We start from the raw sequence: 16,941 nt of genomic DNA, 5'->3' as shown, positions 1-16,941 counted from the left end.
GATGAAAAATTAAGCATTAACTTGTAGTAGTCATTTTTTTTTTTCCTCAAAATATATATATATATATTTTTGCAGTACGCGGGCCTCTCACTGTTGTGGCCTCTCCCGTTGCGGAGCACAGGCTCCGGACGCACAGGCTCAGCGGCCGTGGCTCACGGGCCCAGCCGCTCCGCGGCATGTGAGATCTTCCCGGACCGGGGCACGAACCCGTGTCCCGTGCATCGGCAGGCGGACTCTCAACCACTGCGCCACCAGGGAAGCCCTCAAAATATTTTATAAGCAAACACATGAACATCAACACACACACACAGCAGGAAAACACACTGCATACTTCCAAATGAGTTGAGTTGGGAGTGGAATCCATTCGACTCTTAAAGGCAAAGGAGAATGGGTATTAACTATATGGGTGGGTTTGTGCATCTCCAGTTTGGTGCCATTTTTCTTCTTTCTTGCGTCCTCACTGCTTCTGATTCTAACCAGGTGTCAAACAGCACTTTAAGTGAGGATTTTGAGGTCCTTAGAGGGAGTGAGCTCGCTCATATGTCTCAGAATTCATGAGGGAAAGGGTACCAAGAGATAGTTTAGTTTCCCTTTGGACCCCTTCTTTTTAATTTTGCATAGTCTCCCTGTGCTTTTTCCAGCTTTATGTTGGCTTAAAAGTGAGCAGAAAATGAATTCCTCCTGTGCTTTCATGATGCTGTGTTTGCTTGCTTGTATCCTAGTTTTTCTGGGCAATATTTTTTCCTGATATAATTGTAAAATATTTAGATTCCGTGTTATCGGACTTCAATGGAAATGCTTTTAGTCATTTGCTTTTAAAGTATTGGCCTTGAAAATGAGTAAGGAAAGGGAGTTAAGAGATAGAGTAGTTACCTAGGAGCCCTTTTCTGGCTTGATGAGCCATCTTATAAACATTAGTAGTTCTGTGTGGTGACTTCCCTGGCGGTCCAGTGGTTAAGACTCTGCCCTTCCAATGTAGGGGGCTCAGGTTCGATCCCTGGTCAGGGAACTAGGATTCCATATGCCGCGCAGTGCGGCCAATAAAAAAAAGAAAGTTCTGTGTTTATTCATTGAGGAAATGTTTACTGGGAGCCTACCCTACAAAAAGGACACAAAGGTTTTTTCAGCAAGATGGTCCTTGCTTTTTAGAAACTCATAATTTAGTGAAGGAGATGTCTGTATACCTACCAAGCAAAAAATAAGTATTTATAATTTAGCTTGGTTTCCCTCTTAGGGAAAACCAGGCAGTTACTTCTTTTATTTGCATGACTGTGTATGGGATAGTCCTGTTGGGCCAGAAGACATCTAGGCAATTTATATGACATAAGAACATATTTATGCGTGATGCACGCGTTTATAGAGTCTGGGGAGCTGTGGGACCGACTGACAGCTCAGATTCTGAGTGCCGCTCTAGCAGGATAGTGAGTGCCCTTGCTCTCCCAGAAGAGGGCTCACAAACATTTAGTTCATTTTAAGCCACGGTAAGTTTTAATATCTTTTGTATATATTTCTTCTAAAGGTAATGATGTTGGAAGGAGTTCATATGGGGCCATGCAAGTGAAACAGGCCTTTGATTACGCCTACGTTGTTCTGAGTCATGCTGTATCGCCAATAGCAAAGTACTATCCCAACAACGAAACGGAGAGGTAAAAGTTTAACTAAAATCAGCCCATTGGGTCAAAATCGGTTGGGGCTTCTTATCTTCAAATTAATGTACCTCCCCTCTTTTTTTTTTAAACACTTGCAGCATATTAGGTAGAATAATTAGAGTAACAGATGAAGTTGCCACATATAGAGACTGGATATCAAAGCAGTGGGGCTTGCAGAATAGGCCTGAGCCTTCATGCAATGGTAAGAGTTTTTCATCGATTGAGTATTAGAGGCTTTTCTGTGTTGTGTGTGCTTAATGGGAAGAAACGTTTTCCAATCTTTTGCCACTCTTTCAGGAAATGGTGTTACCTTGATAGTAGATACTCAGCAGTTAGATAAATGTAATAATAATCTATCTGAAGAAAATGAAGCCCTTGGAAAATGTAGAAGTAAAACTTCGGAATCTGTTAGTAAACACTCTTCAAACTCTTCATCAGGTCCAGTGTCTTCCTCTTCCGCTACACAGTCCAGCTCTAGTGACGTCGTAAGTATGAAGACGTTGTTTTCTAAACCTAGACCCTTAGGAGTTCTGTTGGGGGTAACTCTATCTAGAGAGACAAGGCTAGCTCATTTTCTTATTTGTTCCTGGGAAATTTTAATAACTTTATGATTGTACTTTTTTTTTTTTTCCTTGCAGTATGCGGGCCTCTCACTGTTGTCGCCTCTCCCGTTGCGGAGCACAGGCTCCGGACGCGCAGGCTCAGTGGCCATGGCCCACGGGCCCAGCCGCTCTGCGGCATGTGGGATCCTCCCGGACCGGGGCACGAACCCGCGTCCCCTGCATCGGCAGGCGGACTCTCAACCACTGCGCCACCAGGGAAGCCCTATGATTATACTTTTTCTCAACATTGTGTTCAAATTTTCAAGCATACAGCCAAAAGTGAAAGGATTTTAGTGAACATCCATATACACCACTAGATTCTACCATTGACATTTTACTGGCTTATCACATAGCTGTCCATTCATTCACCAGTTCATCTTATTCTTTGATACATTTCAAAGTATTGCAGACATTAGCACACTTCCCACAAAGTACTGTTGTGTGCTTGTCATTAACCACAGTTCAGTGTTTGTCCAGTTTTCTCTTTTGATATAAAATTAACATATAAGGAAATCTTAATTATACATTTACTAAATTTTAACAAATGCATACACATGTGTAACACCAAATCCTAACAAGATACAGACTATTACCATCACCCCAAAGAGTTCCCTCATGATGTTTTCAAGTAAATTCCCAATCTTACCCTCAGAGGTAACCACCACTACGATTTTCTAATACCATAGATTAGTTTTGTCTGTTTCAAAATTTTATATAAATGGGATATATACTCTCTTGTTCACCATTTAGAAATGTACAACTTAAGTGGTTTTCTTTTAGCATATTTATAATATTGTGCAGCTATACCACTATCTAATTCCAGGACATTTCCATCACCCCAAAAACAAACCTATTAGCAGTCCCTAATTTATTCTCTCCCCCTGTGCCCTGGAAATCCCTAATCTACTTTCTGTCTTATCCTGAGTTTACTTAAAATCAAGATCTATTAATAAAATGGGCTTTATTGGCTTCATTAAGTGTATAACATAAAATAATCTAAATATGGAAGAGGAGGGCTTCCCTGGTGGCGCAGTGGTTGAGAGTCCGCCTGCCGATGCAGGGGACACGGGTTCGTGCCCCGGTCCCGGAAGATCCCACATGCCGCGGAGCGGTTGGGCCCGTGAGCCATGGCCGCTGAGCCTACACGTCCGGAGCCTGTGCTCCACAACGGGAGAGGCCACAACGCTCTGAGAGGCCCGCGTACTGCAAAAAAAAAAAAAAAATTGTAAATATGGAAGAGGCGTAGTTTTTCGTTGTCGACGATGACCGTTTATCATAATGGAGTCGTAAACGCTCACATGCAGGATCTACCTGAGGGCAGTTGTGGTTCCTAGAGCAGAGCTGTGGAGGACAGAATGCCGAGCTAGATGTCACAGACACAGAGGGGCGAAAGCAGACACAGCCTCGAGAGGGCGCCTTAGGGACTGAGAGTACGTGTCTCTGAAATGCTGGGCAGAGTGTGAGGGGAAAGGTAGAGCTGAGGAAAGAGTAGCAGTCATGGCCCCAGCAGCCCCGAAACAGGTGGGCTCAGACCGGTGTCTCTGGGAAGTCTGGTCCACTCGGTGTGTTCGGTGCAGGGAGCGCTGATTTGTCATCGCAGACTCTTGAGAGACCGAGCTTCGTAAAGTGACTGTTTTGTATTTGGTTGAAGACATTGAATCAGGGACCGGGACCTAGGTCCTCACTCTTTACCATGCTCTTTCCACTCTACCATGGTTCATTTTCTGTAAATAAAAATGCAAATAAACTTGGACCTCTATGAGCTCCTTCAAGGCCGATTAACAAGGTCAGGCGTGGGCAGTGGATTTAACAATGAACAGAAACCCTCTGATAGAATAAGCCACTTTAAATGTTTGGAAGAAAACTTAAGCAGTTAATTTTATAAATTCCTCAGTGTGCTTCCTTTAACTCCCAAATATTTATTAGACTTAGTCCAGAGAGTGCTTAGCTGAAGTTTTTTTCCTTTCTTAATATTGAATGTCTAAATTATTACTCTGTCACATTATAATTCATGTGACTTGTGTTAGGATTCCGACGCGACACCGTGCAAAACCCCGAAACAGCTGCTCTGCCGCCCGTCCACTGGGAACCGGGTAGGGTCGCAGGATGTGTCCTTGGAATCCTCTCAGGCAGGCGGGAAAATGCAGAGCACCCAGACCACTAACATATCCAACAGCACCAACAAATCCCAGGTGTGTGGAATTTGTGTTTTTGATTGTTAATATTGCGTATAGAATATTTAGAGTTTTGTACGTGCATGTACATATATACATATGTATTCATACACATTATGGGTTTAAAGAAAGCTCTAGGTTAAAAAACAAACATATTTTGTTCTAAGAGGTGCCAAAGCATGACAGTGCTTCTAGTAACAGGATGTCCTGAGGATCTTTGTGAGACACCATTGTAACATAAACCTTTGTGGGAATCTAGCACCTGGTCCTTATAAGATGTCCCGGCCAACCCACCTTATTACAGATTCAGCATAAAAAAAAATTGCTTCAAGTTATACAAAGTTTCAGCTGTACTTGAAGTAAACTCACGTGAAGTTTTTGCATGACCTCATTGCAGTGTTGTGCACATCTGGGAATAATGTATCCTTTTTTATTTTAAAATTCAATACCTGGTTGCCTGTGTTGAAATGATCAGACAGCAGTCAGCCATGGTCAGCTGACTAGCTTTAGCTTTGACTTAAAAAGGCCACAGAGACACTCTATTGGAAGTTTTTCAGTTGCCTGAAATTTTATTCATCGTGAATAATGAATCAAAATGAGGGGAAGAAGTCATTTCGTACTAGACTCTGGCCTAAGGCCATCACACCCTCTCCCAGTACATCAGGGACCCTGGGGAAGGCCCCTTGGCAGTACAGATTGACTGTTAATGTCAGTCACCTCATGTGTGACTTGACTCGCAGAATCCACTTTACCTGTAGTCATGTGCACCAAACACAGACTCGTTTAGAAATGGCAATTAAAGTGACACGTGATAGCAGGAAAGGAGTGGCCGGCTGTGATGACCCCTGACCTGGCAACACACCTGCATGTCTGACAGCTTCTTCCAGTAATGCCATTTGTTACGTGGTGTATCGGTTGATAGGCTCCTTAAGAAAAGCCTTACATTGCATATACTCTGTTAAGAAGACAGGGCTTCTTCTTAACAGAAGAAGTGGTCTATGTTTTTTGATATTTAAAAGTTTTAGAGCCCGAGAGAGTTAACCCCTGTAGCATCGTTTTCTGCCTGTTAGATAAGTCAGCGTGTTCCTAGTTATGAAAGCTCCCCGAGGTAGGTCTTAGCCAGTGCTCTGTTGAATCTGCAATACTGATGTCTTTTTGACCGCTTTCCTTCTCTGCAGCATGGATCAGCAAGGCTCTTTCGTTCTTCCAGCAAAGGCTTCCAAGGTACAACCCAAACAAGCCATGGTTCCTTGATGACAAACAAACAACATCAAGGCAAATCAAATAATCAGTATTACCATGGCAAAAAGAGGAAACACAAGAGGGACGCCCCCCTCTCAGACCTTTGTAGATAGTCGGCGTTGTACGATGGACTGTCTTCTGTGTGCAATGATCTCATGCTCAGGACAGTTGGATAGGGACTCCTGGGAAACATTCGGGAGCCTTACACTGTTCAGACGTTGATTTAGCAACTGCGTTTTTTCCCAGCTCGCCACGGAATGGATCATGAAGACTGACAACTGCAAAAACAAAAAGCACGCAAAAAAGGGGGGAAAAAAAGGCTGCTCATTTGATAAGTCATATGCTATAACAGGGTCATTTTAAGATTTAAAGCTTGAATGTAAAATAAATCTATTTCTCATTGGCTTTATGCAGAGTTATAGGGAATAGTATTCAGTGTGGGTAGGGTGATAGAAACAAGAAACAATTTCAGAGGATGGGGTGGGGAAGGAAAACACAGGTATCTTATAGGAAGTCCAGATTTCAAAGGGGAAAGTGATCTGTGCATGTTTTTTTTTTTTTAATATTTTTGCATATATTTACCATTTTATTGTGTGTATATATAGATGACCATATAGGAAATTGATATTTGTAATAGTGGATTTGTTAATACTTTTTACATAACATTACTGTTTAAATTGTAAACAGATTTTTCTCAGGATTAGTTTGAAAAATAATCTGAATTGTCATCTTAACATCCATCTATAGGGAAGTGATTAGTTCTATTACTCAATTTGTTTCCTCAACATTGAAATGACTTAATAGAACCCTTGTGACCTGCTGCAAAAATTTTCCTCTCTAAAGAAAAGGTTATGGTGGCAAATGACGTTTACTTTATTTTGTAAAAAAACAAAAAACAAAAAAAAAAATACGTACTATGTACTTTTGTGTAAACACTGAAAAATCTCTAGTCATCTCTAAGAATTGACTTGCAACTGTTTTCTATAGTGCTGTCGTCTTGGGCAATGGGCAATTACATGACTTTGTGTTTGTTTCCTTTGCAGTCTTTTTTTTTTTTTCTTTTCTTCCTAATAGGAAAAAAAAAAAAGGCCACCCACGTCTGGTCCCATTCCTGTTGCAGGGAAACCTCGAGTTCCACAGACGTTGCATGCTGGCTCCTCTAACCCTGTGTGCTGCGTGTGCTTGTTTTTCTCATCTCTTATTCTTTTTTAAATTCATGCTTAACTACTGTGGGAGAGAATAACTGTAAACAGCTTTAATTAAATCATACTTATAAAAAACTATTTTCTTATACTCCACTTTATGCTTTTGGTATTGTTGATCTTTAAAAATTAAATGGTCTTTGATAATGGATCTATTTTGTATTGCCTTATTAAGACCAAATACTTCTTGTCATCCCATTCTTTATCCTCTCCTTTCATGGAATTGTTATCTTTAATTAAAACTTTTTTAAACATTGGCTTGTTTCAATCATGCTGTAAATTTTGGTTATGGTCAGTTTTGAGTGCAAATGAGATGTGTAATTCTGTTATTCATCACATGTTGAGTTTGAAACTCGGTTGGAAGTATTTAATAGAATGTAAGTGATATTTCTGAAAATGCTTTCTTTCAAGGTGAACACTCTTTATGTTCAGCATCACTATGTCTGGCTCTGTTAATTACAGCCATTTCTGAGATGAGATTCTTTTATAAATATATACATATAAAGTACTATTGGCTTTTAGGAATTTCTTTTATGTATGTTTATGAAATATTGAAGACCAATCAGACCATTAATGGACATTTAGTGCAACTTTTTATAAAGAAAATAATGCTAAAATAAGACCAAAACTGATGTCATCACTGAAATTAACAGTTTTCAATGAGTTCGTATTTTAATTCACAACAAAAAAATGTGTTCCAAAACTGGAAGTTCATGATACTTGTGTAAACCGTGGAAGATTTTAAATGTGATGTTATTTTGACAATGTTTTAAATTTTAGAGTCACATTTTATTCTGATCAGAATTTTTATCAAGATGTTGAGCTTCTGTTTTTTGAAACTAGTTTGTCATAACATTGTGCATAATCACAGTATTTATTTTCTAGGACTATTGTGAATGTGTAGACTTATGTTTACTGCTAAGGGAACAATTATTTATAAAATAATATTAAATCCAGTATTAGCTGCCTATTTCAGACACTTAATACTTGCAGAGATCCATGTTACATTTACCACACTGAAGTTTTTTTTTTAAAGAATCACCCTCATTGTTGAAAGTAAATGTACTCTTAGGGTGCAGATATTAGTGTTTCAATAAGCATGTGATTATATTAAGGTGGTGGTAGCGGGAAGATAATCTTGATTCCATTGGGAATCTTAGGTTTTCGTAAATTTATTGGGAAAATAGTTTTTCCTGTACTGCTGACGTTTCTTTTTGGTAAACAGTATCTTTCTAAAAGAAAAGCATGAAGGAGAAATTGAGGTGTGTACATTTCCTCAAATGACCAGCATTGTATTCGTGAATACTGTGTATCTTGCAATGAACGGTGTGGAAGCTGTTCATTTTTCAACCTGAAGTAAAATACTTTCAAGAACTTTTAGTTTGCCTGCTCATTTGTTTTGTACATTTCATCTCTGTATTTGACTCCTGTCTTTTTTCTTTTCTGAGTTTAAATAGTTTCTATAAAGATTTTGTGACTATGTCAGAAACATGCCATTTAAATATTGTAGTCCATCCATATCCATGAGTCATAACCTGCCTTTGCTAGTACTCGTAGAATGGGGTTTTACAAATCCAGCCTCACTGTGGTGACATTTCTCTGGCAGTGGCGTATGTGTACCTGGCTGGTGTGGAAGCTCCTTAAAAAGTCATAATAAACTTTTCAAAATACTGGTTTTTAGAGGTGCTGATGGGTCAAAGAGGTGTCAGCACAAAACCAGAGTGGTTATGCTTTGATGATAAAGGTTAATGCATTTTTTCTTCCATTTTGAAGGTGTCCGTGAAGGTGCCCAGTTTTTAGCGTCTTTGATTTGTTTGGAGATGTTGCGCGTGGCTTGCAAGTCTAGCTTTGATCTGTGGGATCCGCTGGTTTTACGTGTAGTCGCCCTCCAGTCTTCACCAGTTGATCATATTAAATTTTTGTCCTGTTTCGAGTGTTTTGCATTTCCTTGCATTTTGAGCCTCTCATTAATATTTAGGTTTAATATTTAGGTCATTTGCTTTGGCTCCAGATATTCCTGGATAAAGTCTTCACAGAGCAAAACACGTGCGGTAGGGAGAGCATTTTTAATAGCCTTTTTTCCTCTGGAGTCTTAAATCTCCTTGTGTTTTCTTTTCATTGCCTTAAGCTATGGCCTAGTGTTTGGGGGTTCTGAACTGTAGGTGGGTCACGAGAGAGTATGGCTGCTCTGAGCTGCAGGACCCTATTGCTGTGACGTGTATCCATTGCAAAGACCTCCCCGATGACTAGGACGTAGTTTTTTAAGTTGCCCTGTAGAAATCCCTAGGAATCACCCTGGGTATTATTGATAAGTTTTGCTGCTATTTTTATTGTTCATGACGTATCTTCTCAACTTTAATATCCATCTAGAGTTTGAAACCAATCAGTTCCCTCAGTTATCAGACGCTGTTGATTTCTCAGTGTTTCAGTCACTAACTTGGAATGTTGATAGGAAGTTGGTTGCTTCTCAATGAACTTTTCAGGCATTAAATGGTAAAGTATAAAAAATATTCCCAATTTTGCTGTGATAAATATTAAAATGTCAAAATTAATAATCAGAAGAGTTTATGCTTATCCATCAGTTCTTACTCTCATTAAACTGTTTGAATTAGTGGAAAGCAACATTCTCGTAAAGTATTTTGTGAGCGGAGTATTCAATAAATGACTCTATTAAACCTGATAGGAAAGTTATAGTTAACAGTTGCTCTTTATCCTAATTTTCATCAGTGACATCTAGTGAAATGTGTAGAGAGAGGATGATGTAGCATTGAAGTGGGATCAAAGATACGTGTAAGTAATTCTTTGGAAGTGGTGTCTTTACCTTGTCTCAGTTTCTAAACCTCAAGACTCTTAACTGCCTGCAATTTTGTCAGAACATTTATGGGTGGAATGATGTTAAAGAATGAATTTTAATATGCTACTTGGTAGTTACCATAACTAAGAAACAAGCCAGATTTTACCCCGGAGAGTACTTGCATGACTTGAAAACCCTACATCATCCAGGAGCCTTTTTCTCGACCATCTTCTTGTGAGCTGTCTTGACTTTACACCTTAAGCAACATTTTTTCTTCAAAGAGAATGAACTAAATGTCTGTATACATTGAATGCTGACAAAATTATTAACCAAAGGAATTGCTTATAAAGTCTGCTGATCTGTTTTATATCCAGAGTTAAATATTTACTTAAGGACAGCTTTTAGCTCATAAACTGCTAATGTGCTAATGTTCGTTTTCCTCATGTCAGGTTGGGTTTTTTTTTGTTTTTTCTGAGTATTTGGCCTTTATATTTTCTGCTTGAGTATGTGCCTTATTAAGTTTAAGTTTAGCCTAGTCCATAGTCTACTAGCCTGAAGGAGGTAACACTTTAGAAAGAGGCTGAACCAGAGAAATGGAGATAGATAGTGCATCCCCTTTGATGACTAAACACTTGAGGTATCGCCTGGATTTACTGAGAGACATGTTAGCCATGCCAATAAGAACAGATGCTAACAGGGAAGTCAGGTGTTCTCTTATTTTGTTTATTTCAGCGAACGTGTTGATTGGTATTTGCACATCATCTTAATTTTGCATTTTAATTTAAGTCCTTTTGGTTCCACACAGCCATGGCTTCTTTTCATTGCAGCAGCTTCTACGTGTCCCGATTACAGGGAAGGTCTCCACTAAGGAAACAGTCTGGATGAATTTGTTAGGAGTGTTGTTTTATCTTAAAGATGCTGTGGTAACGAGAGATTATGAAGTAAAACAAGCTGGTCGTTACCCACTGGTGGGGTGGGTGGGGAGGGGAGAAGAAAGGGGCGCAGGAGAAGCATTCCGTAAAGCCAGTAACTGGTGAAATGTAGTCCTTGTCGCGTATGGATTAGTCAGCCGTACTTTGCGAAGAGAATGAGATTTTTGGTTGTCAGCCACTTTCTTTGGGTTTAAATTTATCTTCCGCTTTCCGCTTGGGTTCTGTGCAATTCATAGCTGTTCCCTAAATCACTCCATATTACCTTTTATATTTGGTTGCGGCTTTTCACAGCATGTCTCTTTGTCCCTAAACATAATCTCTGAAATTTAAGATCCCCTCCCTCTGATTTTTACGTACTGAAACTTCCAGTCACTTTTTTTTAAAGAAGTCTTTTGAAAGTCCTGTAATCCTAAAACAATTCAAAGACTTGTTACAAGTATCAGAGTCTTCGCACCGTACTCACTACTAAGAAGCACCGTCTTATCGCATGGTGTTAAAGATTAGAGGATAGGTGGCAGCCAGTGTAGCTTCTAGATATGAAATGTGAAGGACTATTGAGATGAACATTTTTTTTTGAGTGGAATATACATAGATACATGTATTTAGCAGTTTGATGAACCTGTGTTTGTTTTTAATAACCTTTTATTTATTTCCTTCTTTGATTAGCATTGCCTTCTGTGCTAAGAAATGCGGACTCCTGTGAGGTGCTGGAGGCTTGAATCATCTTGAAAGCTTTGCAATCTTGTCTAGTTACCGCTGCAGAGGCAGAAAGGAATTTACCAGAAAAAGAGATTTGATACAAATGATTTATGAAATCTCGACATTTCCTGAGGTCATATCACTGGGCACCAGTTACCCTGAATGCTCTGAATGAATTGCACATCTGGAAGCCTTTTTTTTTTTTAAGCTACCAATGATTTCTTCAAAGATGTCAACTGTTTGCCTTAAAAATTTTATAAATTGCACTTCTGCCCCCAGTGCTCACCATCGGGTTTATTATTCATAATCTGCAATTCAATAAAGGCTTTGTACTTTGATTTATCTTCATAACCTCTGGTATGAGCCTTTATGTAAGACTGGAATAGCTACTTTAAAAAGAAATTATCTTGTAATTCTGAGGACGGCCCAATTTAGACTGGTAAGAGGTTTTCTTGTATCTGTACAGATAGCATTTCTGTGGGTTTTCATTTTTATAAATGCCAGCAGTGGAGAGGAAGATGCTCGAAGATGCTTTTTTTTTTTTCTTTTGCCCATGTTCTAGCCAAAGATATCCTTTTGGCCTCCCCATAGCCATTGCAAGACTGTGGGGACGGACTCCCTCAAATCTGGATATTTGCAAGCACCAACCAAGTTTTACTCTTTGCTTTAATGTAAGGGGTTGCGCTTGCTGTACTAAGACATTGAGATACCATTTGTTCGGTGGAGCAGATTACACAGACTCTTACAATAGAGTAATGAAAATGTTAGTTTCTCCAAGGAACAGAGAGAAGCAGGGTTAATAATCAAGTGCAACTAAAGCATGTGTTCAGAATTATGCTCACCCAGGGAGCAGAACTGGCAGTCCTACGGCATGGACCAGTGGTGCTTGCCTGGAACGCAACTGAGTGGTGGCGGGGAAAATCCTGAATAGTTCGCTACAGGATGACTACAAAGCTTGGTTCTGGGTGAAGAGTAGCTCAGCAGTCTGTAGGCCACTGGCTGGTAAATCCGGACTGCCCACTCCAGTTACTGGAAATGTTCTCTTTTGAAAAGCAATAACGTATAATCCTGTTAAATAGCACCCCAGAAATTTCTCAAAGTAAATTAGAAAATAAATTGAATATACAGGATGATTTTTGTCCAGACACCCAGACACAGTGAATTTACTTAATTTCTCAACAAATACGTGAATGTATGTTCTTTGTGAAGAAATGTAATTTGTAAATAGCTACATAAAAGGAGTTAGTTACCCTTCACCCTCTTAATCCCTTCATGTTAGAGCCAGCTTCTTTAATATTTCGGGATGTATACTTTTAAGATTTAAAAAGAAATGCATTTTCACACATAAACATATCTGCACAAATATAATTTCAGAGGGGTCATTTCCCCTTTTACATAAGTGGTATCATTCTATAGTATTCTGCAAATCTCCTACCATATAGAGAGATCTTTCCATGTCAGCGCACATACAGATCTACTTCGTTCCTTTTTATATGCTGACGTTTGCTTGCAAGTAGCTTTGGTAAATTCACATGTCAGATACCCCAAGGCTCTTATAAGCTAATAAGCGTTTATGAAATGTCCAGTACTTTGCAGCTTGACTTGAATAGGCGTTTTATAAAGCGTTGCTGTTTGATGGCTTTTTTCTTCTGAACTTTTACTGAGAAACAAAAAAGATTCCCCTAGTTTTATCTTTTAGGTGAATTTTCATGAGTTGCTTTTTGATATTTTTACTAGGATTTTTTTTCTTTTTTTTTGGTACACGGGCCTCTCACTGTTGTGGCCTCTCCTGCTGCGGAGCTCAGGCTCCGGACGCGCAGGCTCGGCGGCCATGGCTCACGGGCCCAGCCGCTCCTGGGCATGTGGGATCCTCCCGGACCGGGGCACGAACCCGTGTCCCCTGCATCGGCAGGCGGACTCTCAACCACTGCGCCACCAGGGAAGCCCTTTACTAGGATTTAAATGTTATAAATGCAACATGGTCGTCTGAAACTACACCCTGCTACTTTTTTTCTGTACTTCCACGTAAAAAATTGCCCTTGGCAAAACTGATAAAAAAAAATATTAGTTTTATTGATCATTTTCCCCCCACCTGTCCCCTAACTTAATCTTTTAAGACCATTCAGTGACTGTAGCAGCAACAACCGTAAAATTTTCTCTAAAAATAAGTTATCTGTCTTAGAGTAGAATGAATCATACAGTGAGCCAAGAGAGGGAACTCTGGCAAGAAAAGGGATCCAGCTATTTGGGTCAAGAGTAGGCAGAAAACTGCCTTGGATTTTATTGGGAAAATCTGCTGGAAAAATTTGTTGGGAAAAGGATGAACAGTAGCTGTTGGAAATTCCAGATGGTGGTCTCCCTGCTCTTTAGGAGCTGTCATTTTCTAAGGAGATACTTTCCTTGAAATCACTTTCTTAGGCTGCAATTGTAGAATTTTTGTGTTTTTTTTTGTTTGTTTTTGCGGTACGCGGGCCTCTCACTGTTGTGGCCTCTCCTGTTGCGGAGCACAGGCTCCGGACGCGCAGGCTCAGCGGCCATGGCTCACGGGCCCAGCCGCTCTGCGGCATGTGGGATCTTCCCGGACCGGGGCACGAACCCGTGTCCCCTGCATCGGCAGGCGGACTCTCAACCACTGCGCCACCAGGGAAGCCCAATTGTAGAATTTTTGCTGTAATCTGTGTTCATTATCATTCAGTTAAGTCTGTGATGAGATGTTCTATATTTACCAGGTTAGCTTAGGAACGCACCAACTTTGACTTTTAAATTGGGACCATTTTTCACTTTATAAGGAGAATGCTTTATACTTCTTGCTTGTCTAAGAAAACCACTTAGAAACGCCGATGCAATAAAAATTCATGTTTTATGGCAAGACAATTTAAAAATAAAAATTTTCTCTGCCTGTTTGGGCCTCCTGCCTCCCCTCTGGTGTGCATTGTGCATCTGCATTATGCATTAATGAGACCTCCCCAAGGGCAGAAACACCTACTCAACCATAAAGATCAATTTTTCTCCTTCTGGTACCAGCCATGTAACTCCTTAGAAGATAACATTCCTTTCTCTATCCTGTAAGGGGTCATAATAACCTTGTACATGCAGACATCTTTGGTGAACTTTCTGTACAATGCCAATATATCATTTCCCTGAAAGATAGCAATTGGTGCAGAACAGACTGGTCAGATGACCTGGGGGTATACTGGGCTGCACCTAATAGAAGTTCTTAAATACTTACTTATGACCTTATTAATGTTACTAGCTAATGTTACTTGTATTCTGCCTATTTTACAAGATTACTGTTTCTTGCATTACCAGTGTGTGACTAGCCTCAGATAAAATTAATGATGATTAGGCAACTTGAAACAGTTGATCAAATATGCAAGATAATGATTGTAATAGTGTAACTCTAGATGCGGGAAGAGGGAACTTTCCTGGACCGTAACACACTAGTAAGACCGGTGGTCCAGAAGCTTTTGGCTACTGTTAACAGGGCCTAGTCCAGTAATAGCAAATTGAGTGGCCTATCAGTGAAATCCTTGCCTGACCAGGGAACGAACATTCTTGGCATCACGGGACAAATTGGTCACGAAATGCCTCCCCAAACTTGGTCAAAATTAAGACTAAAAGGCAAGGGATTGTGAAGTGAAGAATGTTGCCCACCATCCAGCTGCTGACCCCCAGTACACCCTGAAAGGAGTTCAACGTGAAGAGCAGATGAAGCACTTTGTGCTCTGAGAAGACTGAGAGACTGGCCCTCAGATATTTTCAGGAGAAGGTTTTACGAACCCAGTTTCTTGCATCTTCCCATACTTAGAAAACCGTTAGCTAAGATGTTTGTTCCTTGTGGCTAGCAGCGACCGTCTACCAAGATGTGTGCTTGGTCGCACGTACGCCCTTTGCCAAAGTCACATCTCTACTGGACTCCGCCACTTACCTCGTCAGAACAGTTCTCAGAGCTCTCTGAGAGCCTGTCTCCTGGGTTATAATCCTGTTTGGCCCAAGTAAAATTTACCATTTCTTTCTTAGATTGACTTAAATTTTTTCATCAACAACCCAAATTAATATGTGAAATAATCTATTTGGGTGTAAATAGTATAAATTTGTGTTATATGTGTGTTTCTAAAGCGAGTAACTAACTCCAATTTGAAAACACAGGATTAAAACATTGAAGAGAAACCCAACAGAGATAAAAATGTCAGTGTTTAATGCCAAGATGAAATTGAAGGGAAAGGAGAGGGTTAAAAGTATCAAGTGGCCAAATCAAATGGTGTGTCAGTCAATATTCAAAAGAGCTATTGCTCAATGTGGGTTGCAAACCACTTTTGTACTTAAATCACTCAGCAGGTATCTTTAGGAATGTGGTTTTGTGCAAGCACTCAAAATAGTTGAAAGGTGATTACATCATGCATCTTTGTTTTCTAAAATCCAATTCAGGAAAACAGTGCTTTCACATAAGTAGGCAAGACATCTCCACAGGAAGACCCAAGTGAAGGGGAAACGGCGACACAGAACAGCCTATGGAGATAGGGGTGCGTAAGGCAGCCAGGCTGGCATGAGGGGCCCTGCCAAGGAAGTGAAAAGCAGGTGGATAGGGACAGAGCAGGAGTTGTGTTATAGTTTAAAGCCAATAGTTCTAAAAGTTTGTCTCCCGTTCCCTCCTTCTGCTTTCTCCCTCCCCGCTTTTTTGGGGGGTGGAGTGTTTACCTCCTTGTCTCTAAATAATATACCTTTAATACACTTCTTGATTTTTTGTTCTTGAAATTGTGTGTTGACTTCCCACCAACCCCAAACTTCTGTGCCCCAACCTCCCAACACAGTTGTATTGAATTTTGCTTAGCACAATAGACAGTGGTTGCATTATCATGACTGTGTAGATGCTGTGCTTATCCGTTGAGCTGGATGATAATATGACTCCCTTTTCTGCACAAGTTTTTTTGTTTTTCCTGGAGTTTTTTGTTTTCAGCTTTCCACATTAATTCACCCTAAACTCTGCCAATTTTCTAAGCCTCTCTAAATGCTCAGGTGCATCAGAGGCATCTCTCCTGGAGCTTATGGCCTGCTGTACCTGTGCACACGTCACCCTGGTCTGTCCAACCTCCACCTGGACATTCCTATCACGTATCCTGTGTTGCAGCTCCTGTTCTCTGTATCTCGTTTCCCTCTTTTTGATAAACTCTCTCCTTTCCTTAGCACACATTCCAGTACCCTGGAAAAGGGTGCACAGACAGTAAACATCTGAAAATGTCTTTGTTCTTCATTTATGCTCAACTGATAGTTTGGCTGGGTATGGAATTCTAGGTTAGAAAACATTTTTCCTTCAGGATTTGAAAGCATTCCTTCATCACTCCCACTGTTGTGAGAAAAGCTGGTTGTAACCTTTTGTTTGTTTGTTTTTTTCTCTTGAAACGTTTAAGAACTTCTCTTTGGTTCCCAGTGGTCTGAAATGTCACTACTATGGAGATTTGGTGGTTCTATTTTTGTCGCTTGTACTGGGGCGTTAGATAGTACGGGCCCTTCTGATCTGACACCGCATGACCTTTAGTACTGGGAAATCTTGAATGCTTATCTTCCTTTCTTCTGTTTTCTCAGGAACTCCACAATTATTCTGCTATTGTGTCTCCTGGATCGATCTCTCATTTTCTTATCTATTCTT

At 40.2% G+C, this 16,941-nt stretch overlaps 1 protein-coding gene across 2 annotated transcripts in view; it reads left to right on the top strand.

Annotated features, from left to right (window-relative positions):
* Positions 1–8,235, top strand: part of TENT4B (terminal nucleotidyltransferase 4B) — a 61,555-nt gene extending 53,320 nt beyond the window's left edge. The window contains exons 8-12 of one of the 2 annotated variants that reach the window (XM_082863250.1): positions 1,520–1,646; positions 1,748–1,851; positions 2,088–2,134; positions 4,279–4,443; positions 5,604–8,235. In XM_082863250.1, coding sequence (XP_082719376.1) covers positions 1,520–1,646; positions 1,748–1,851; positions 2,088–2,134; positions 4,279–4,443; positions 5,604–5,780 — 620 coding nt within the window. In that variant the 3' untranslated portion in view covers positions 5,781–8,235. Of the gene's footprint in view, positions 1–1,519; positions 1,647–1,747; positions 1,852–1,946; positions 2,135–4,278; positions 4,444–5,603 lie in introns of both variants that reach the window. The other variant, XM_082863249.1, reaches the window with a different exon arrangement.
* The last annotated feature ends 8,706 nt before the right edge of the window (positions 8,236–16,941 follow it).

This window comes from Leucopleurus acutus, assembly GCF_964270905.1.
Source record: "Leucopleurus acutus genome assembly, chromosome: 20".
Lineage (NCBI taxonomy): Eukaryota > Metazoa > Chordata > Mammalia > Artiodactyla > Delphinidae > Leucopleurus > Leucopleurus acutus.
Note: the sequence above shows the minus strand (reverse complement) of the source record. Positions and strands in the feature narration are given on the sequence as shown.